The 24,138-nt window shown below is 42.7% G+C and overlaps 1 protein-coding gene across 1 annotated transcript in view; it reads right to left on the bottom strand.

Moving 5' to 3' along the window:
- rbms3 (RNA binding motif, single stranded interacting protein) overlaps positions 1-24,138 on the bottom strand; it is a 511,349-nt gene that overhangs the window by 79,995 nt on the left and 407,216 nt on the right. Inside the window, exon 7 of the mRNA XM_061742154.1 lies at positions 21,409-21,515. Coding sequence (XP_061598138.1) covers positions 21,409-21,515 — 107 coding nt within the window. The remainder of the gene's footprint in view (positions 1-21,408; positions 21,516-24,138) is intronic.

Below are 24,138 nucleotides of genomic sequence, written 5' to 3'. Positions count from 1 at the left end.
CTAGAGGGCTCATTCTTTTGGGTTTGGAACGCTTCATCTGACATTATTACTAGAAAACTTAAAACGTATACGAATTTTTTTCATAAATCCTTCCTCAATCCTGCCTCATGCTCCTTTAAGGAAATATAATGAAATATGTTAGTTAAGTTTGATTGACATACCCATAGATGGCGGTAATTTTATTTTATTTTAGTTTTTTATTTACTTAGTTGTTTTTTTTTTTATTTTTAATTTATGTTATTTGTGAATTTATTTCTTGGAAAAAGGGGCAGATTAGATAAGATTCTTCTTCTTTCTGCTCCCTTTTCATTCACAATTTATGAACATTTGTATTTGTATTTTTATTGAATTGTTTGTTTTATTTTTTGAATGAAATAAAGAATAAAATGAAACGAAAATGAAAAACAGGGAGAAAGAAAAAACGCACGATTAATGTTGAATCCCAGCAAATCACATTTATTAGGATGAACGGCAGCTAAAGAAAAATATGACATCACGTTATCTCCAAGAACCGGTTTGCACTTTTTTCCAATACGAAAATTATTGAAGCTCATAGTGGTTGTCATTGGTTTTCTGCTAGCCTTTTCATTTAAGTCTTATTTACAGATCTGGAAAGGAAAAAGAAATCCAAAACATTATCAAGCCCTTGTGCCAACTTTAGCAGGTCCTTCAGTTTGACCTTATTCTTGGAGATTATTTACTGCAGGGCTCTGGGAAGAGCTGTCGATATATCCCAATGTCACAAAGATCATCTGCTGAACATTTATTGTACTTGGGGAATAGCAGGGGTTTGGATTCTGATTCTTTATGTTTATAGTAAATCAAATCAAGCTTAAATGAACTAATTTTAAATTGGAAAAACTGACAAGTGACAAAGACATCGCGAAGAGGGAAGAGGCACAGTCGATAGGACAAAGTGAATTAGCGGCGAGGACGCTCTTCTTCAATTTCAATCATGTACAATCATGAATGGGAGGATATGAAGTCGTTGCTTTTGGGGAGAAAAAGGATTGAAAGCAGGAAAGTGATTTCCTCATCTGTGTGTGTTTGTACGTGTCCAGAGGAGAGACCTGTGTGCTGCAATCCTGCATCTGCATTCCTGAAGGTTCACTCCCGGAGGAGAGCTAATCCCATTTCTGTTAACGGGAGGCTGCTGAGGATGGCAGATTTCATCAGAATACACACACACACACACACACACACACTTTTCCTGCCCTTCCTCTCTCTCCTTCTCCTTCTTCAACATCTTGCACTTTTCTTTTTTCATCCCTCACTGTCCTCATCTCTTCATCTCCCTCCTCCCATCCTTCTGCACCTCCTTTGCCCTTGTTCCTCCAGAGGGTTCCCTGCACATCAAGTTAAGGGCGTGCAGGCTCCGAGGAGCTTGGGGATAAATGCGGCTGGACCAAAAACCCCCCAAACAACAACATCCAGCCTAGATCAGCTGTGCAGGTGTGTGTGTGTGTGGTGATGGACTCGTGCATTTGCTGCTTAAACCAAAAAAAAAAGAAGCTTTTATGAGGATGTTTCACTCTGACTGTAAAAGGTTCATGAATATTCTTGCATTAGTCCCCGTACTCTGCAGTCATTTTTCTTCATTTATGCAGAATCTTCAGAATCTGCGAACACTTATCTCTGTGAATCCACCGTCAACCGTGTGGCTTCTTCGTAGGAACCTGTGCTCTGTCTTTACAGACGTCTGTTCAAGAGTAAGGGCCAATGCCAATTTGCGTTGGTGTAACACGGAACCATAAATCAGCCTTTATTCTGGCGAGATCTGAAAAAACTTCGCAACAACGAGTAAACGAGTGATTATGTTCATTCACTGAGTGAATATTATGAAAGTAAAATATATATTTCTCGCTAGAAATGTAATCAAAATGCATTTTTATGCAGAAACTAACTCAAAATATTGATTTTATTCACTAAAAATGAGAAATGTACGCCTTTTGTTTGATTCAGTCTGCAAATGACGACGTAAACCATTCTGGGAAATTTTCTCTAGCCCTCGGTCAGCTAGTCAGTATCTGAAATCCCTCGCTGTGAAGGGCTAGATTCATACACACTAGCCCTCGTTATGTCCACTAGCCCTACATGCAAAGAGGAATTGGGACACCACTACCCTCACGGGAACGTGCAAAATTTAGGCGTAGGACTGAAAAGTAGAGCTTGGGGGAGATGGGGACTGACCCTAAGCATCTCAGAATGTTTGTTTGCATGTGTGCTGATAGTGATAGCAGACGTGGTCAGCTGTTTGGCGAGGCTGATAACTCCCCTCAGCCCTGACGTCCACGGCAGAGAAGCCTCCTGACCGGGGACTCTGCATCACAGACATATATACGTAGACGCCTCATAGACTGATGCTGCCTATTGGCGCTGACGTTCAGCGCGGCGGCCATCTTGGATGGGTCTCCAATGCGGCCCCCAGTGCATTTATTCCTACTGATGAAGGTTTTATCCCCGACTACAATCATCCATAACTCCCCGAACTTTTACCCGATTTTCACACGGTTTGGTTTGTTACAAACGGCAGAGATTTAGTTATGATACAGGACGCTGTCACACATTAAAAATACGTACTTTTATGCTGAAAGACTTTGATATTATGCTCTTTAACAAAGACATATGGTATGGCATGTTGATAAATGTATAAATTAATTAATTTTATATTTTAATAAAGAAACAAGTTTGATTGTTCATTTGAATTTATTTGAAGGGGAGAGGGGTGTGTTGTTGTATTTATTTTTTCTTTCTTTCTTATTAATATTATTTATTTTTATTTAATTATTGTTTTGAAAAGTTAAAAAAGAGGAAAATATTGATATTTCTATTGTTATTGTAAATGTTTTTTTTTTTCCTCGCTCTTATCGCCCTCAATAAATATATCTGTAAAAATAAATCCAGGTCATTCCAGGGTCTTATACTACCCTGTTAGGCTTGAACTGGGGCTGGGGAGCTAAAACCCTTGAAAAAGAACTGTTTTGCAGCTTCTTGCGTGTGCTGGCTGTAACTGTAACTCTGTAACTGTAACTGTAACTCTATAACTGTAACTGTAACTGTAACTCTGTAACTGCAACTCTGTAACTGTAACTGTAACTCTGTAACTCCAGTGTAGTTAATTTAGCCTGGAGTGAGGAGACCCATCCAATATGGCGGCCACGCTGGATTACGTTTGATGAGGCATTGTGACACCGTCGCTGACCTGAAACTCCAACTTCCTACACCCTGCAGAGGCGACACCTTGGAACTAGCTTCAACAAAGACTTGAACCACGGGAATAATAATAATGACTTGGATTTATATAGCGCCCTTCAAGGCACCCAGAGCTTTACAGAGATCATTATTCATTCATCCACATCCTCACTGGTGGTGGTAGCTACGTTTGTAGCCACAGCTGCCCTGGGGCAGACTGACAGAAGTGTGGCTGCCATTCCGCGCCAAACGGCCCCTCCGACCACCACCACGTTCATACACATTAACACGGGGCAAGGTGGGTAAGGTGTCTTGCCCAAGGACACTACGACAGCAAACTGGGACAGAGCGGGATTCAAACCGCCAACCTTCTGATCATTGGACGACCCGCTCTACCACCTGAGCTACTGCCGCCCCATTATGCCGAATGCCATATGATGAAGTTCCTGACTGACTGATATGTTAATACCAACTCATTTGGCCACAGACTTAAACCACGAGAACACCCTATGGGGTAATTTAGAACGTAGTGACAGTCATGCCAAATGCCCGAGGACGGCATTTGTCCACAGATCACATCTGACTGTAAATTGTTTTTGTCTCTCACTTGGCTTGTTTATTCCTGCCTTTTGTGCTTTGAACTTACTGTATAAAAGTCATAATTCCAACCACTCAGGGTCAGCACACCAACCCAGACCTGATCTGTGTAGGTCTGCTCACCGCCGGCTTACTGAATAAAACTCACTACACCACAGCGGACTTCTGAACTGGTTTTGATCATATTCTTCAACACGTTCCAGAAGGTCATGAGGCGTCTACGTATATATGTCTATGCTCTGCATAGCCGGTGACTGATCACCGATTACTGGCACGGTCAGCGCTCGGCTCTGTCGCAAGGAAGGGAAGGTAAAAAAACCTAACATAAACAGGTGGGCAGTGTATATGTCTGAATTTGATCTTGGAGGGGAAAGAGAGAGCTTACAGTGTTCAGAACCGATGAACAAAGCTTGGCCCAGACTTGAATTTCAGAGGTGGCGTAGTTATTTATGTTCTCTTTCCAAGCCCCCAACCCCTCTCCAGTAAACATAACACAAACCAGAGACTTTGAAGACGCACATTTTTTCCCAGGAGATAATGCATTTTTAAGAAAACCTGACGTGTGTGAGTGTGACCCAGTTGTTTTCTTCGTGAGGTCAATCCTTAATTTGGCAAGTTGTGAAGAATTATTTTGCATTAATGTCTTTGCAAACTGCGCTCTTCGGTTCACAAGATGAATTTGCTTTACTTTAATCTCCCAAAAGTGAAAATGCTCAGAGACTGCAGTAATCAACCTTTTTTTAAAATGCAATGTGGGAAACAATTTTAATGTGCACAGTTGTGTTTAGCACATTTTGTACAGAAAGGGGGATATCCAATATAATCCCTGGTATTGACAGGTGTTGCTGCTCTGATTAGTCCGTGTTCCAGACCAGATATCAGCACTCAAGGTGACCAAACTTACTTATGATTTCTGAAAATATCCATGACTATAGATTATATTCTGGTATGAACCTTCCTGAGTGGCAGCTGGATCAGAGTTATCAGCTCATGAAGTTTCCACCCCCTTCAGGTTAATTGATGATTCTAAATGGGGTTTATTATTATACATTTCCTGAATCCTTATGGTCCTGTGAGTATTCACGTTTTTGTATTTATTTATTTTTTTTGTATTTTTTGTATTTTGTGTCTCTAATGTTGTTTATAAAACTAAGCTGGTTCCTTATCTCATTGTTATGTCCTTTATGTCGTGTATTTGCAGATAAAGACCAGTTTGTGACATTAGTGACTGTTATAGTTTCATAGGAGCCTAATGATGCTCTTCTAGTTTAAGGCTCACAATGACCTGTAACAATGATATAGTATGGGGAATATTATACATTTCCTGAATCCTTATGGTCCTGTGAGTATTCCAGTTTTTGTATTTTGTGTCTCTGTTGTTCCTAGATGACACAGGGATAAAAGTGTGTAAAAATGTGTGTTGTTTATAGTTTAAAGAGCTGCAGTGACCTCTATGTTGGTCAGAAAGATTCACATCTTAGCTCGAATGAATACTTAAAAGGTCCCCTTTAAAATGATACCCAACACAATATAGTGCAACATTGACAGATATCCTGTACATGAGTCTAAACCAGGACATGCAGCAGCATCTAAAATGTCATTTTCTGAACTTCATGAGTTAATAACTATGATACAGCTGCCACTCAGGAAGGTTTTATACCAGAATATCATCTACAGACATGGATCTTTTCAGAAATATTAAGTAAGTTTGGTCACCTTGGTACTGACAAGTTCAATTTTGGGCTCTGGCCTCTAGGAATGGGTGATATTTTACCCTTCACGATAAATCGTCAAAAAAATTCCCCACGGTAAGAATTTGTATCTCACGGTAAAAATGATAAATTCCCATTGATGACGTTTTTGTGTAAAGATGATTTATGGTTCTGTGTTAAATCCACGCACAACGTACATGAAGGAAGGAAGGAAGGAAGGAAGGAAGGAAGGAAGGAAGGAAGGAAGGAAGGAAGGAAGGAAGGAAGGAAGGAAGGAAGGAAGGAAGGAAGGAAGGAAGGGAGAAAAGAGGAAGGAAGGAAGGAAGGAAGGAAGGAAGGAAGGAAGGAAGGAAGGGAGAAAAGAGGAAGGAAGGAAGGAAGGAAGGGAGGAAGGGAGAAAAGAGGAAGGAAGGAAGGAAGGAAGGAAGGAAGGGAGAAAAGAGGAAGGAAGGAAGGGAGGAAGGAAGGAAGGGAGAAAAGAGGAAGGAAGGAAGGAAGGAATGAAGGAAGGAAGGAAGGAAGGGAGAAAAGAGGAAGGAAGGAAGGAAGGGAGAAAAGAGGAAGGAAGGAAGGAAGGAAGGAAGGAAGGAAGGAAGGGAGAAAAGAGGAAGGAAGGAAGGAAGGAAGGAAGGAAGGAAGGAAGGAAGGAAGGAAGGAAGGAAGGAAGGAAGGAAGGAAGGAAGGAAGGAAGGAAGGGAGAAAAGAGGAAGGAAGGAAGGAAGGAAGGAAGGGAGAAAAGAGGAAGGAAGGAAGGAAGGAAGGGAGAAAAGAGGAAGGAAGGAAGGGAGGAAGGAAGGAAGGAAGGAAGGAAGGAAGGAAGGAAGGAAGGGAGAAAAGAGGAAGGAAGGAAGGAAGGAAGGAAGGAAGGAAGGAAGGAAGGAAGGAAGGGAGAAAAGAGGAAGGAAGGAAGGAAGGAAGGGAGAAAAGAGGAAGGAAGGAAGGAAGGGAGAAAAGAGGAAGGAAGGAAGGAAGGGAGGAAGGAAGGAAGGAAGGGAGGGAGAAAAGAGGAAGGAAGGAAGGAAGGAAGGAAGGAAGGAAGGAAGGAAGGAAGGAAGGAAGGAAGGAAGGGAGAAAAGAGGAAGGAAGGAAGGAAGGGAGAAAAGAGGAAGGAAGGAAGGAAGGGAGAAAAGAGGAAGGAAGGAAGGAAGGGAGGAAGGAAGGAAGGAAGGGAGGGAGAAAAGAGGAAGGAAGGAAGGAAGGAAGGAAGGAAGGAAGGAAGGAAGGAAGGAAGGAAGGAAGGAAGGAAGGAAGGAAGAAATGAGCCTGAAAGAAATAAAGAAAGAAAAATGCCAGAAATTATCGTGATACATTTTTTAGTCCATACCGCCCATCCCTACTGGCCCCTATAGGCATACCCGGACCGAGCTACCGTCTCCTCACACATCGCCACCTTTTTCGTATTTCTACCTCCCGTCTACAGAATTCTCCTCTGCATCGTTGCCACACACGCAGACATCTGCCAGCTTTCACAGCGAGTGGAAAGCTTCCCCTTCATCTCCACCCGTTCCCATGTGTGGATGCCTGAAAAGTGTGACTTTAGACGGTTTTGTGTGTGTCTGCCTGTTGGCGAAAGTGAGGGAGTGAAAACCCAACGTGCTTTTGAGTGTGTGCTTGAATACGTGTGTGGTGGGAAAAAAAAAAAAAATGCAGTGACTAATATGTTTGTCAGCATGATACAGTCAGATATGTCACTTTCTAGACTCCCACTTTGGGTAGTTTACAAGAAAATGTGTCATATATTTCTCAGTCCTTGCCACCAGGCGCCCTGCAGCACTCCAGCCCTCGCAACTCCTGACGGATCACGCAATGTGTTCCCGCTCTGCTTCTCTCTCAGTCTCAGTGAGTCACTTGCTCTCTTTTCTCTCTACATATGTTGCTGTAGTGTCTGGGTAAGACTTCAAATACACGGAAGAAGACACGGGGAGACAAAAGGGAAGAGAAAGAGACTGCGAGGAGGGGAGAGAACGCTTAAAGATGGAATGAAAGCACGGCGGAAGGAAATGCAAAAGATAAAGCCAAAGTGACAGACGTGCAGAGAGATGAATGGCTCGTCTGGGCTGCTCCTTCATCTGAGTCCAGGAGGAGCAGAGTGAGAGAATGGCCTTAGTTCTGATAAACAGACCGACATATAAGGCCTATCTGCAGTACTGGAGTTGAGGGGGATGAGGGGGGATGAGGGGGGATGAGGGGGGATGAGGGGGGACGGCATCCCCCCCTGAAATAAAAACGGTCCAAACCATCCCCCCTGTAAAACTGCCATCCCCCCTTTCCATCCCTTATGTCATTTCATCAATGAATGTGGTTTTACTGCTATTTCAACATTTAGAGTCATCACCAGAAAAATAACTTATTTGACAATTTTCACCTGTTTCAAGTAAATTTTCACTTGAAATAAGTAGGAAAATCTGCCAGTGGGACAAGATTTATCTTCTCATTACAAGCAAAAAAATATTGTTCCACTGGCAGATTTTTCTACTTATTTTAAGTGAAAATCTACTTGAAACAGGTGAAAAGATCTGTTCAGTCAGTTAGTCAGTCAGTCAATCAGTCAGTTAGAGGTCCGGTTTGGCCAACTAAACCATAGTCCGAGAGCCTCCTCAGCTAACCAGGCTAAGCTAGCGGCGGACCGGCCCGTAGCAGCTGAGCGTAGCCGCTCCCCTGCAGCTCCCGAGCAGCCGGCCAGGCAGGGCAGCTGGGTGACGGTTCGGAGGAAGGGTAGTCTTAAAGGGCTCACGGAACACCACCCGCTTCATGTGTCTAACCGTTTTTCCCCACTCAGCGACACATCTGTTGAGAAACAGACCCTGGTGATTGGAGACTCTATTGTGAGACATGTGAAGCCGACTCCAGAGACCTTAGTTAGGTGTATCCCGGGGGCCAGAGCGGGCGACATAGAAGCAAATTTGAAGCTACTGGCAAAGGGTAATCGTAAATATGGTAAAGTTATCATCAATGTCGGAGCTAATGACTCCCGTCTTCGCCAGTCGGAAGTAACCAGAATGAATATTGTCTCGGTGTGTAACTTCGCCAAGACCATGTCGGACTCTGTAGGTTTTTCTGGCCCCCTCCCCAATCTGACCAGCGATGACATGTTTAGTCGCATGCTCTCGCTCCGCCGCTGGTTGTCTCAGTGGTGTTCAGAAAACGACGTGGACTTTATTGACAACTGGGAGACATTCTGGGGAAAGCCCGGTCTGATTAGAAGGGACGGCATTCATCCCACCCGGGATGGTGCAGCTCTTATGTCTAGAAATCTGGCCAATGTTATTAGACACTCCCCCTGACAATGCAGGGTCCAGGCCAGGATGCAGAGCTGTAGTTTAACAGGGCTGGAGGCGAGGCTTAGTCAGTTAGAGGTGCCTAGCAAAATAGAAGTGGTTACAGTTCCCCGCCCTCCAAAAGTTCACCAGGTGCAGCGTTATAGAGGCGTTAACCAAGATAACCTTGTAAAAATTAAAACCAATGTACATTTGGTACCAATTACAGACCTAAAAATTAGATGCGGACTACTAAATATACGATCATTAAGCTCTAAGTCTCTGTTAGTAAATGATATAATTACAGAGAGCAGGAGTGATATTTTCTGCTTAACAGAAACATGGTTACAGGAGGAAGAGTATGTTAGTTTGAATGAATCAACTCCGCCCGGCTACTTTAATCATCACATTCCTAGAAGCACGGGCCGAGGCGGAGGAGTCGCAGCAATTTATAACTCCGGTCTCGAAACAAAAATTGAACCTAAGTGCAACTATAATACATTTGAAAGCCTCATGCTTGGTCTGAAATTTCCGAGCCGGAAATCAGAGAAGCCAGTTGTGTTAGTGGTAGTGTACCGGCCCCCTGCTGGTGCGTATCTGGAGTTTTTGTCTGAATTTTCAGATTTCCTTTCTGGATTATTGATCAGCACAGATAAATTCATCATAGTGGGTGATTTTAACATTCATATGGATGTTGAAAGCGATAATCTTAAATTAGCCTTCGATTCTCTTCTAGAATCAATGGGTATCTCACAAAAAGTGGATAAACCGACGCACTGTTTTAATCATACTCTCGATCTCGTTCTCACCTACGGTGTTGAAACTGATGGTCTGTTGGTGTCACCTGTAAACTCCCTTTTATCCGACCATTACTTAATAACGTTTGAATTTAATTTTGTTGATGTTGAAGTGCAAAATAGGAGGTATTATTTTAGCAGATGTTTGTCTGATGAAGTTATTGTTAAATTTAGGGAGGCCATTGCTTATCTTACGACAGTGCGAAATAGTGATGTAGTCGAGGCCAGTGACCTGGGTTCTACCTCTGCAGATGTTGATTTCCTTGCTAGTAACACTGCTGATTTGTTGCATTCAGCTTTAGATGAAGTTGCTCCTTTGAAAAGGAGGGTTTCTAGCCACAGGAGCTTAACTCCCTGGTATAATTCAGATATCCGCATGTTGAAACAAAACGTGCGTAAAATGGAAAGGAAGTGGTACTCTTGTAGGTCTGTAGACTCTCATCGTGAATGGAAAGATATTCTAATAGTATATAAAAAAGCCATTCGCAAAGCCAGAACAGCTTATTATTCAACGTTGATAGAGGATAACAAAAGTAACCCATGTTTTCTGTTCAGCACTGTAGCCAGGCTGACAAAGAGTCACAACTCTGTTGAGCCGTGCATTCCTGCAGCTCTCAGTAGTGAGGACTTTATGGGCTTCTTCAACAGTAAAATCGCGAGAATTAGAGAAGAAATCAACCAGCCGGTTGTAGGTGTTTCTTCAGCTTTAGCGACTTCCCTAGGCTCTGACTTGTCTCTAGACTGTTTTGATCCTATAGACCTCCCTGAGCTGACTTCACTCGTTAATAGAGCTAAGTCAACCACATGTATGTTAGACCCCATCCCGACTCGACTATTCAAACATATTTTTTCTCTTATTGGTACGACAATACTGGACCAAATTAACTTATCCCTAAGTTTAGGATATGTACCACAGGTTTTCAAAGTCGCAGTAATTAAACCTTTACTTAAAAAACCTTCCCTTGACCCAGACACCTTAGCTAATTATAGACCAATTTCCAACCTTCCATTTGTGTCTAAAATTCTGGAAAAGGCAGTTTCAAGCCAGTTATGTGACTATTTGTATAGAAATGATCTGTTTGAAGTCTTTCAGTCAGGGTTCAGAATGCATCATAGCACAGAGACAGCACTTGTTCGAGTCACGAATGACCTCCTTATGGCCTCAGATAAGGGATTAGTGTCCATACTGGTTCTACTGGACCTCAGTGCTGCTTTTGACACTATAGATCATGGCATTTTACTGCACAGGTTAGAGCATGTTGTTGGGATTAAAGGGACAGCTCTATGTTGGTTTAAATCATACCTATCTGACAGGTTCCAGTTTGTTCATGTACATGAGGTTTCTTCAGAACAGTCAAGGGTCTGTTATGGTGTTCCGCAGGGTTCAGTGCTAGGGCCAATCTTGTTCAGTTTATACATGCAGCCGTTGGGAAGTATAATCCAGAATCACGGCATACAATTTCATTGTTATGCTGATGATACGCAGCTCTATTTGTCTATGAAGCCGGATGAAACAGAACCGTTAGTTAAACTTCAGGCATGTCTTAGGGACATCAAGGACTGGATGTCCAGAAATGTCCTGCTTCTAAATTCAGATAAAACAGAGGTTATCATTCTTGGTCCAGAGCATCTTAGGAAGGGATTAGATGGTGTTGCGATGGCTTCCAGTGCAACTGTGAGAAATCTTGGTGTTATTTTCGATCAGGATTTGTCGTTTAAACCATATGTCAATCAGGTTTGTAAAATAGCCTTTTTCCATCTCCGTAATATTGCAAAGATTAGGAAAATCCTCTCACAGAGTGATGCAGAAAAACTAGTTCATGCGTTTGTATCTTCTAGACTAGATTACTGTAATGTGTTGTTAGCAGGATGTCCAAGTAATTTGCTGAATAGGCTCCAGCTGATCCAAAATGCAGCAGCACGAGTACTGACAGGAATTAGCAGGAGAGACCACGTCTCTCCAGTGTTAGCGTCGCTCCATTGGTTACCCGTAAAATTCAGAATCCAATTTAAAATTTTATTACTTGCGTATAAAGCCCAAAACGGCTTAGCTCCGCATTATTTGCAAGACCTGATAGTGCCTTATGTTCCTGTCAGAGCTCTCCGTTCTCAGAGTGCAGGTTTACTCGTAGTTCCTAGAGTATCTAAATGTAGATTTGGAGGGCGGGTGTTCTGCTATCAGGCGCCACTACTATGGAACCAACTTCCAATCTGGGTTAAGGGGGCTGACACCACCTCCACCTTTAAAACTAAACTTAAAACATTTCTGTTTAGTAAAGCCTATAGTTAGTGTTTAGTAAACCTCTAGCTGGTGTTGGTAAATCTCTAGGTAGTGTAAACTTTAGTGTGTCAGAGTCGCTCCTGTGGTTTCTTGTGCTGGCCCCCCTTCTCCTCCCTTTTCTCTCTTTTGTCCATGTTGCAGCATCCTTTGCCGGACACCGGAACCTGCAGTGTGGGAGTGAGGGGGGCAGGGTAACGGCCCCTTTTGGGCGGGGGAGAATGTTCGTCCCTCAAGACTCCTCTCCCTGGCCCTGCCCCTTCTCAACCTTTCCCCGACCCTGCACCCCAACCTGGGACTTGATGATTGGGCCGGAGCTTCGGGAGCTGCGTGCTGGCCTGCGGTCCCCACCCCTGGTCATCCCGTTGCTGGCCCCCCCTTCTCCTCCCTTTTCTCTCTTTTGTCCTGCAGGTGGCCGTGGGTGGCTTGTAGCTTGCATTACGGAGCACAAGTCTTTTCCTGACCCTGCACCCCAACCTGGGACTTGCTGATTGGGCCGGAGCTTCGGGAGCTGTGTGCTGGCCTGCGGTCCCCACCCCCGGTCATCCCGTTGCTGCTTCCACCTGCCTGCTGTGCTGTTGCCGTCCCTGACCCACCAGTCTGGCCCTCGGCAGGAGGGTCCCCCCTGATGAGCCTGGTCCTGCTCAAGGTTTCTTCCCTCCTAAAGGGGAGTTTTTCCTTGCCACTGTTTGGCTTAAGGTTTTTCTCCCACTAGGGGAGTTTTTACCTGCCATTGTTTATGTAATAACTGCTCGGGGGTCATGTTCTGGGTATGGGTCTCTGTAAAGCGTCTAGAGACAACTCTGTTGTATTAGACGCTATATAAATAAAATTGAATTGAATTGAATTGAATTGAATTGAATTGAAAATTGTTGTTTTTTCCAGTGATGAGTCTTGTTTTAAGTGTAATGAGATTTTTTTACTAAAATGAGACATTTTCACTAGAAATAAGACAAATATTCTTGTTAAGAAAAGTCGAAATTTCGTGAATAAAGTCGAAATTTCGCCTTTTTTCTCAACATTTCGCCTTTTTTTTTCAACATTTCGCCTTTTTTTTTCAACATTTCGCCTTTTTTCTCGATATTGTACTTCAACATTAATCTCGACTTTTTTCTTAAAATTTCGACTTCTTTCTCGACATTTCGACTTTTTTCTCGAAGTGCATAATGAAAAAAAAAATCTTCCTCCTCTAAAATATTATTTTTATTTTTCTCCTTGCCTGGCCCTAATACTCTTCCGTAAATTTTCACTTGAAATAAGTAGAAAAATCTGCCAGTGGAACAAGATTTATCTTCTCATTACAAGCAAAAAAATCTTGTTCCACTGGCAGATTTTTCTACTTATTTTAAGTGAAAATCTACTTGAAACAGGTGAAAATTGTTGTTTTTTCCAGTGATGAATCTTGTTTTAAGTGTAATGAGATTTTCTTTACTAAAATGAGACATTTTAACTATAAATAAGACAAATATTCTTGTTAAAATTTTGAGTTTTTGCAGTGATCCATGTTACTTATCCTGTGAAGGACAGAGTCATATTGATAAGTTCAGAAAAGTGTTTTTTATTGTAGTGTTTGGATGTATTTGATGTAAGCCCAGTGGATATTTAAAGCTTACAGAAGGCTGCATTTAACTGCTGCTTTGTCATTCCTGCAGTATTTCTGCAGGTGTTTATTTGTAATATATTATATTATTTGTAATCAGCACAAATTATCTGTCCCTATATGATCAAATCCACCATCCCCCCTGATTTTTTTTTACAACTCCAGTACTGCCTATCTTCCATCTCCCCTGTCCACAGACGTGACTGCAGGGATGCACGAGTACGCACGTGACATGCTCTCCTTATCAGGGCTTATTGCAGGGACTCGTTTACATTCATGCAGAATGCATTGCAGTCTGAATGTTATCAGATGAGCTGGACTGTATCTGGGGGGGATCTGGCCTGCAGGCCAGGCCAGATGTGTGCCAGGTGTAAATGCAATCTGTGTAAATTCAAATCTGCACATGCAGATGTCAATGATGTAGTCTGGTAACATAATAAAACACATGCAGGGTTCTCATACACTCAAAGGCAGCACAACGCGTCTTCCCAACATGCCTTTTTTCGTATATGCAGAATATTGCATGTGATACCTTTTATTTATTCACTGTGTTCCTTTATGAAAATAAATATATAAATCAAATAATAAATCATAGGATTTCCAGTTTCCTGTCGAACCTTATCAGAATATATGGACTACACCAGGGGTCAGCAACCCGCGGCTCTAGGGCCGCATGCGGCTCTTTAGCGCCGCCCTAGTGGCTCCTGGAGCTTTTTCAAAAAGGTTTGACCTTTTTTTTTCTTTTTTTTCTTCTTTTTTTTTCTCTTTTTTTCTCTCTTTTTTCTTCCTTTTTCTTTTTTCTTCTTTTTTTCTTTTTTCTTCTTTTTTTCCTTTTTTTCTTCCTTTTTCCATTCCTTTTTAATCTCGACATTTCGACTTTTTTCCCGAAATTCTGACCTTTTTCTCAACATTTCAACTTTTTTCTTAACATTTCAACTTTTTTCTCTAGATTGTACTTTAACATTAATCTTGACATTTCGACTTTTTCCTCAAAATTTTGACTATTTCCTCGACATTTCGACTTTTTTCACAACATTTCGACTTTTTTCTCGAAATTTTGACTTTTTTCTCAACATTTCGCCTTTCGACATTTGCCTTCCTTCTAAGGCTTATACAAGACTTTTCGTTTTTTTGCGGCTCCAGACATATTTGTTTTTTGTGTTTTTGGTCCAATATGGCTCTGGACTACATTGAAAGCACTAGGCTAAATTATTAGATACCTGAATTGGGTCTAAATCCGAAGAGCTCATTTTCTCTGTAAAGGCTCACAGTTGGAGGGAATTAAAAATGTTAACCTTGTGATCAGGCTTAAAACAATGCAAATTAAAATAAAGCTTAATTAAACTTCACACCTGCCTTGCAGACATTCAGGCACATCTTTGGTGATGTGATTACAGCGTTAAATGATGGTGTTGGTGCAGCCAGGACATGTTGAGCATGCAGGGAGGTCAGTTGCTTTAAAAACTTGTCTGGGCCATGTGAGTGTGGGAACTGACCCGGCCAAGCTCAAGGACAGTCTACTCTTGTGACATCATGCCTTCTACCTGCGAGACCCAGTAAGTAATGAGGAGAAGACGGTAGCTAGGAAGGAACAGGGACTTTTATTTAAAGGAGCATGAGGCAGGATTGAGGCAGGATTTATGAAAAAAATTCGTAAACGTTTTAAGTTTTCTAGTAATAATGTCAGATGAAGCGTTCCAAACCCAAAAGAATGAGCTCTCTAGTGTATCTCTCCGTTGTCCTGCGGATGTGACGTCACATGACGCTGCATGCACGTTCTCCCCGTTCTCCCGTGCCGGCTTCACTGTTGGCTGCAGTACCCCCAACGGCCGTCGTGGTGAAGGGTGGCGCTAGAGAGTCTCATTTCTTAAAAGGAGCCTCATGCTTTAAGTTTAAGACCTAAACTACAAACTTGCAAGCCTCAGACGCAGTGAGCGTGTCTGTGAGAGCACGTCTGCACTGCAAAAACTCAAAATCTTACCAGGAATATTTGTCTTATTTCTAGTTAAAATGTCTCATTTTTAGCCAAAAAATCTCATTACACTTAAAACAAGAGTCATTACCAGAAACATAACTTGTTATTTGACAATTTTCACCTGTTTCAAGTAGATTTTCACTTGAAATAAGTAGAAAAATCTGCCAGTGGGACAAGATTTATCTTCTCATAAAAGCAAAAAAATCTTGTTCCACTGGCAGATTTATCTACTTATTTAAGTGAAAATCTACTTGAAACAGGTGAAAATTGTTGTTTTTTCCAGTGATGAGTCTTGTTTTAAGTGTAATGAGATTTTTTGACTAAAAATGAGACATTTTAATTAGAAATAAGACAAATATTCTTGTTAAGATTTTGAGTTTTTGCAGTGTGCATTCAATTCTGCACCTAAGTCCATATAAACCATCGTTAAGACTTTCTCTGTGATAACTTAACATAAAGTTTTTGATACCAAACACCCAATCTTGGCTTAATGTGGAACTGATGCCTCCTCCATCTTGGCAGTATCACCATGTTGAACCCATTTTATTTCACATTACTGAGTTTGGAAGTGTGTAAAATGTTTCAATGTGATTTAGGTTCAACATGCTTTGGTGGCAATTTAAAATGAGGGGCTGCTGAACGCGTGATGGACAAAAAACAGTCACAAACACACGTATGAAGCTCCTGCAGTCCTCCATACATGACAAACCCCCACGCAGAGACACAGGACGTTTTGTGAAGGACGAACAGTTCACCGTCCTGGTTTCCTATACGGTGCCATTTCAGCACAACTGTCAGCCCCTGTGAGCGCGTGCACGGTGGAGGTGAAGGCTCGAGTTCTCCCCCCATCGCCTATACATTCAGCCTGAAGTCTCCTCTGTGTGACCTTTCCACTATAGCTGCTTGGTGGCCTACGAGGAGACTTTAACCTGGTCCCCACGTGTTATTACGCTGCGTCCAGATTAGGGCTGAAACGATTCCTCGAATAATTCGAGTAATTCCATTACAAAAAATGATGGAGGAATCCTCTCTGCCTCGAGGAATCGTTTAATTTTGCAGCTCAAAGCATCGTATTTCGCCCGGACTATGTTTAATGCGGCACAACGCGCTGATGCCGCGCACGTAAAGGAAGAAGAAAGAGGAGGATATGTTTGGTTTTTGTAACATCATGCTCAGACATCTATATATATATATGTACACGCCCGCCGATAGGGGGGGACAAACGGATCTGTTGTCCCGGGCCCAGGGTAGGGGGGGGGGGGGGGCAGAACTGGAAAAAAAAAAAAAAAAAAAAAAATTCAACCATTAGAATGGTCCAAATGTCCGGTCAGCACAAGTCCGGTGCTCAGAAAAGAAGAGAAAAGAGAAGAAGAGAAGAAGAAAATAGAGGCCTCAGAGATTCTCTACACAAATATTTTAAAAAGGTGGTGACGATGAAGCTGGAATTAATAAAGTCAGCGTACAGCAAGGTAAGAAACAGCGCAGCCAACATTTACCAACCTTGTAACTTAACCTAACTGGCTAGCTCTAATGTCTAACGTCCATTAGCTTGTATAAAAACCTGAAGAGCGCTCAGCCAGTCTGCAATGGCCCAGACGGAGACACATGTAGCTCAGTGTTTAACTTTTATTTTTAATCCACACTATATTCTTCTGGTGCGTTCTCCTATATGTTCCCCCTCTAGCCGGTACATACATAGGTTCCTCTAAACATCTGTTCCCGCTACAGTTTTAACTAAAAGAAAAGGCAGAAAATGTGGGTAGTTTTCAATTTTATCTCTGTAGTCATTCATGGATAAAACAAGCAGCACTGGTGGCTAATGTGCTCCAATACAGCAGGTCTCATCATTTTATTTTGAACACTGCCAATACTCGAAATTTTTTGGGTTTTTTTCGGGTCAGATCGGGTGTCTATATGCGCAATTTTAACTCTCCAATTAGCAAAATACTGGATACCTTCCCCTGCCTCATCATCATTTGGCTTGCCTCGACACGGGGCCCCACGGCTGCTTGAGACCCGGTCGGATCGGTGATTTTTGTAACAAATTTATCAAACAAGCCTTTAAGAGAGGCATTAAACTCTTCCATTTTCTTTAGTTTTTTTTTCTTTTTTCATCCCCTGATGGAAATTTCCTGATTCTGTCTCGTTCTCTCGACATTGTGTGACAGTTTGTTCCACACTCCACCCGTCTGGATCAGAGCACCTTGTGTCTGCGCTTGGTCTGATCAGTTGTGTTGAACAACAGACACGCGCATCATTGCACATATATTTATGATATGCACAGACTAGTACACATTTAGGTCTGTAATGGACTGTTGATATTTATAAGGGAAAAAACGGAAAAAAACTAAAAAAGTAAATAAATAAAATTTTGAAAAAAAAAAAAAAAAGGCCTATAGCGCGAGGCCCCTTGGGGTGCGAAGCCCCGTGTCGCACGGTTCGCACACCCCTTGCGGCGGCCCTGACTCAGGCCCATAACCAATCTAACTCATCATAACCAATCGGCCAGTGGTACCAGTTGTTGTCAGGTAAAAAACAAAATCAAATGGGCCGATGGGCCTGCCCCGGCCAAAAAAAAAAAAAAAATTTTTTTTTTTTTTTGACCCGGCCCGGCCCAAAATCACCATCGGCCCACCGGGCATTGCCCGGTATGCCCGATGGCCAGTCCACCCCTGCTTTAACTTAAAACTTAACTAGAACTTAAAATGTGCTTGACACAAATGAAAGTTCAATTGAAACACGTGGGAAAAACACCTAACCTTTTAAGTGATGTGTGTTATCAGGTGTAATGGCATTTTTAGGTTAGAAATAAGAACATTTCTTGGTAAGATCCTGAGTTTTTTGAGTGAAGGCAATGAATTTGGTCGACTGGTGTAAGTTCAGGGTTTTTAAATGCACAGCCATGAACCTACTGTATTATATCATTTAGTCTTAGTAATATCAATTAAACATGTTACATCTTATGTGTATTTATAATTGCTCTTTAACTAAACAAAAATATGTTTTATCCGATTACTGGATTAATCAATGGGATTTTCAGTAGAATACTGGATTACTAAAGTATTGGATAGCTGCAGCTCTAGTCCAGATCCAGGTTTGCTGGTCTGACGGACGGCAGAAAGCACATGTTCAGCGAGGCATTTGCCTTGAGATACAATTTACATGACAGCTCGTGTGCGTCCAGGGGCAGTTTGATCGATATATAGGGTACGCTTGTTTTCTGGCTTCACGTCTTAAAGGGAATACAAACGACGTACATTGATGGTCGACAGAAACACCAGATGTTGCAGTGAACCCTCTCCTGGTGCTGGAGGGGAAGAAGAATGTTCTTAGATATCGTTACCTCGGACGTGAACGCCTCGTTTCACTGACCGATTTGGGTTAAATTCAGCCTCCTCGTTGTGAGTTATTAACGTCTATTGACAGATTGTGTGTCGAACAAAAGTATGTATTTCCTTCCTTCCTTCCTTCCTTCCTTCCTTCCTTCCTTCCTTCCTTCCTTCCTTCCTTCCTTCCTTCCTTCCTTCCTTCCTTCCTTCCTCTGGCTCTCTCCTTCCTTCACCCCTTCCTCTTTTCTCCCTTCCTTCCTTCTTTCCTTCTTTTCTCCCTTCTTTTCTCTCCTCCTACCTTCTTTCCTTTTTTTTCTCCCCTCCTACCTTCCTTCCTTTTCCCCTTCCTTCCTTCTTTCCTCCTGCTCTCTCCTTCCTTCTTCCCTTCCTCTTTTTTCCCTTCCTTCCTTCTTTCCTTGTTTTCTCCCTTCCTCCCTTCCTTCCTTCCTTACTCCCTTCCTTCCTTCCTTCCTTACTCCCTTCCTTCCTTCCTTCCTTCCTTCCTTCCTTCCTTCCTTCCTTCCTTCCTTCCTTCCTTCCTTCCTTCCTTCCTTCCTTCCTTCCTTCCTTCCTTCCCTCCTTCTTTTTTCCCTTCCTTCCTTCTTTCCTCCTGCTCTCTCATTCCTTCTTCCCTTCCTTCTTTTATCCCTTCCTTCCGTCCGTCCGTCCGTCCGTCCGTCCGTCCGTCCGTCCGTCCGTCCGTCCGTCCGTCCGTCCTTCCTTCCTTCCTTCCTTCCTTCCTTCCTTCCTTCCTTCCTTCCTTCCTTCCTTCCTTCCTTCCTTCCGTCCGTCCGTCCGTCCGTCCGTCCGTCCGTCCGTCCGTCCGTCCGTCCGTCCGTCCGTCCGTCCGTCCGTCCTTCCTTCCTTCCTTCCTTCCTTCCTTCCTTCCTTCCTTCCTTCCTTCCTTCCTTCCTTCCTTCCTTCCTTCCTTCCTTCCTTCCTTCCTTCCTTCCTTCCTTCCTTCCTTCCTTCCTTCCTTCCTTCCTTCCTTCCTTCCTTCCTTCCTTCCTGTTACGGCCGCTGCCCTTTCCTCCTTTATGTTTTCCTTTACGGCCGTAACACTTCCTTCCTTCTTTCCTCCATTCCTTCTATTCTCCCTTCCTTTTCTCCCATCCTTCCTTCCTTCTTTTCTCCCTTCCCACCTTCTTTCCTTCTTTTCATTCTTCTTTTTCCTTTCCTCCGTCCTTGACCCGAAGACAGCACAAGGTTAATCCCAGTTGTCTGTTTCTTCCTGCAGCTCTGAAACATCTTGTCTCTCCCTGGCTCTAGTGACAAGTGTTTTTACGTGATGCGAGTTTGGATCCAGCGATAACCGGAGCTTGTGTTTTTGAGCTTAGTGCGTTGAACTCTTCTCTCTTCCCTCGGGCAATTACTTCCAGATTAAAAGTGCATCAAACAGTTGGTGGACAGACGAAAAAGAAATCAGGAAAGCAGGATACTCAAAGACTCTCCATAGTTTTATGGAGCACTCTTAGTTGCTGAGAAACCAAATACATTCCCCTAATTCATTTACTGTGTTGTGTTCAGTGACTTGTTCACTTGTCTTATTGGAGGATTATAATGCAATTTAATTAAAAACACGTGTTTTGTGTCTCGTGTGATTCCTTGACTTTGCATAAGTGACTGGCAAGATGTTTGCTCTCAAAACCTTCTTCCTGAGAAGAGTAAAAGAGGAAAGACTAGGGAACTGGAGTGGATGGAGATCTGCACCACAACACTAAGTTGTGTTACACTCAGAACACTGCAAAAACTCAAAATCTTAACAAGAATATTTGTCATATTTCTAGTTAAAATGTCTCATTTTTAGTCTCACAAATCTCATTACACTTAAAACAAGTGTCATTACCAGAAAAATAACTTGTTATTTGACAATTTTCACCTATTTCAAGTAGATTTTCATTTGAAATAAGTAGAAAAATCTGCCAGTGGAACAAGATTTTTTTGCTTGTAATGAGAAGATAAATCTTGTTCCACTGGCAGATTTTTTTCTACTTATTTCAAGTGAAAATGTACGTAAGAGTATTAGGGCCAGGCAGGAGAAAAATATAAATAATATTTTAGAGGAGGAAGATTTTTTTTTCATTATGCACTTCGAGAAAAAAGTCGAGAAAAAAAGTTGAAATGTCGAGATTGATGTTGAAGTACAATTTCGAGAAAAAAGTCAAACTTTCTTGAATAAAGTCGAAATGTTGAGGAAAAAAGTTGAAATGTTGAGAAAAATGTCGAAATTTTAAGAAAAAAGTTGAAATGTCGAGAAAAATGTCAAAATTTCAACTTTATTCACAAAATTTTGACTTTTTTCTCGAAATTGTATTTCAAAAATTTCGACATTTCGACTTTTTTCTCGACATTTCGTCTTTTTTCTCGAAGTGCACAATAAGAAAAAATCTTCCACTCTCACATTTTTTTTCTCTTGCCTGGCCCTAATACTCTTCCGTAGAAAATGTACTTGAAACAGGTGAAAATTGTCAAATGACAAGTTATTTTTCTGGTAATGACTCTTGTTTTAAGTGTAATGAGATTTGTTTGACTAAAAATGATACATTTTAACTAGAAATAAGACAAATATTCTTGTGAAGATTTTGAGTTTTTGCAGTGAAGGGCTGTGTTCAGTTCTAGAGCAGTGAATGAAGCGGATGTGCATCCGTCTGTCCCGGATCGACATTTTTACCTCGCCTTCTCTGTGCCACGGCCTTCCGTTCTGAGGGTACTTGCTCTGGCTTTGGCGTTTTTTCTGCCCTCCGTCGGCAAATTTGCACAGCAAAGGCTCCGTGGGGGCTGCGGACAAAAAAAGAAATGAAGGTCACAACCACGTTATGAGGAATCTCTCCCGTGACCCTGCAAAAAAAAAAAAAAAAAGGCAGAGGCCCTTTTGAACTTGGTCTCTTTTTTTGTTCTTCTACCGTTGCGTCCTATCTGCCCCCTCCTTTCCTCTCCTCTCCTCTGGTTTCCTACGGAGCAGCTAGACGAGTGAATTCCCAGTCCGGGGATGTTGGCAGGCCCTCCCTGTCCTCGCCCCGGCTGGCAGCCCATGAAAGAGCAGCGCAGGGTATTGTTGAAAAAATAATCACAGTAATCGCTCTTGTAAATACCTCGGAGATGGTAATGGAGGACGGCTCCGTCAGCCACAGCTTATTTCTAGCAGGCGTTCCTACTCCTGACGCATAATCCCGCCGTGTTTTACTATAACAGCCATCTAGCCATGTTTCCATCAGTAACCAACGATGTGAGCACCATCACTGCCGGGCTGGTTTCAGTCCAGACCGACACAGACAGACATTATGACATTTATATACGCTAGATGCTTTTATATAGGATTTATATATGCAAGACCCTGGTACTGTCTTTGGGTCAAAATGACCTAATATCTATCCTTCCTTCCTTCCTTCCTTCCTTCCTTCCTTCCTTCCTTCCTTCCTTCCTTCCTTCCTTCCTTCCTTCCTTCCTTCCTTCCTTCCTTCCTTCCTTCCTTCCTTCCTTCCTTCCTTCCTTCCTTCTTTTCTCCCTTCCTTCCTCTCTTCCTTCTTTTCTCCCTTCCTTCCTTCCTTCCTTCCTTCCTTCCTTCCTTCCTTCCTTCCTTCCTTCCTTCCTTCCTCTCTTCCTTCTTTTCTCCCTTCCTTCCTCTCTTCCTTCTTTTCTCCCTTCCTTCCTTCCTTCCTTCCTTCCTCTCTTCCTTCTTTTCTCCCTTCCTTCCTTCCTTCCTTCCTTCTTTTCTCCCTTCCTTCCTTCCTTCCTTCCTTCCTTCCTTCCTTCCTTCCTTCCTTCCTTCCTTCCTTCCTTCCTTCCTTCCTTCCTTCCTTCCTTCCTTTCTCCCTTCCTTCCTTCCTTCTTTCCTTCCTTCCTTCCTTCCTTCCTTCCTCTCTTCCTTCTTTTCTCCCTTCCTTCCTTCCTTCCTTCCTTCCTTCCTTCCTTCCTTCCTTCCTTCCTTCCTTCCTTTCTCCCTTCCTTCCTTCTTTCCTTCCTTCCTTCCTTCCTTCCTTCCTTACTCCCTTCTTCCCTTCCTCTTTTTCTCCTTTCCTTCCTTCTTTCCTTGATTTATCCCTTTCCTTCATTCCTTCGTCCTTCCTTCCTTCCTCTCTTCCTTCTTTTCTCCCTTCCTTCCTCCCTTCCTTCTTTCCTCCCTTCTTTTCTCCCTTCCTTCCTTCTCCCTTCCTTCCTTCTGTTGAAGAATCTTATCAAAACCAGTTCAGAAGTCCGCTGTGGTGTAGTGAGTTTTATTCAGTAAGCCGGCGGTGAGCAGACCCACACAGAGCGTGTCTGGGTTTGTGTGCTGACCCAGAGTGGTTGGAATTATGACTTTTTATACAGTAAGTTCAAAGCACAAAAGGCAGGAATAAACAAGCCAAGTGAGAGACAAAAACAATTTACAGTCGGATGTGATCTGTGGACAAATGCCGTTATCGGGCATTCGGCATGAATATCATTCAGTTGGAAACTACCCCAAGTCTGTGGACAAATGAGTTGGTATTAACATATCAGTCAGTCAGGAACTTCATCATATGGCATTCCCGTGGTTCAAGTCTTTGTTGAAGCTAGTTCCAAGGTGTCGCCTCTGCAGCCACGGTGTCACAATGCCTCATCACTTTTTCCTCCCTTCCTTCTTTTCTCCCTTCCTTCCTTCTTTTCTCCCTTCCTTCCTTCTTTTCTCCCTTCCTTCCTTCTTTCCTCCCTTCCTTCCTTCTTTTCTTCCTTCCTTCTTTTCTCCCTTCCTTCCTTCCTTCTTTTCTCCATTCCTTCCTTCTTTCCTCCCTTCCTTATTTTCTTCTTTCCTTCTTTCCTTCCTTCCTTCTTCTTCCCTTCCTCCTTCCTTGACCCGAAGACAGCACAAGGGTTAACATGTGTAGAGGTTTTGACTCCATGTCCTCTTTTCTGCAGCTCTTCTCGACAGCGCTGCAGCTTCAACGATAACAACCACCACTCACTAATCCCGTTCAGCAGCCTCTCTTTTCATCCTCGTACGCTCGGCTTCATGAATTAGCTTGAGCCTGTGATATTTCTTTCTCTTTTTTTAGCCCAAGATGCAATCTTGCCACGGATGCATTCAGATCAATTCTTTAGGATGTCTTATTTAGGCAGCGAGCGGTGGGTTCTATGCAGTCAGGCGTGTGAGGGGGATGCGGTCAAGAGTGTCTCCAATTTCAAACGGCGCAGCAAATGGCCTCGGAGATCAAGGATTATACACCAGATTTCTAAGTCGAGCTAATATTGATTTGCCGTGCCCCTGGTGAACTCCAGGTTGCCCCCTCTCCATGTAAGCTTTTAAATGCCGCAGCTGTAATGGCCCCCATCGTCAGCACGGTCCCTGATCTATAAAAGCCACAACGATGGACCCTTATAAATGTGGCCTTTTGTTTTACTTTGCTTTGTTTTTTTCAAGATTGCACTGTAACCTTTCTTGGCC

Source organism: Cololabis saira, chromosome 15, assembly GCF_033807715.1.
Source record: "Cololabis saira isolate AMF1-May2022 chromosome 15, fColSai1.1, whole genome shotgun sequence".
Lineage (NCBI taxonomy): Eukaryota > Metazoa > Chordata > Actinopteri > Beloniformes > Belonidae > Cololabis > Cololabis saira.
The sequence above is the reverse complement of the archived record's forward strand: the minus strand, read 5'-3'. Positions and strand labels throughout refer to the sequence as shown.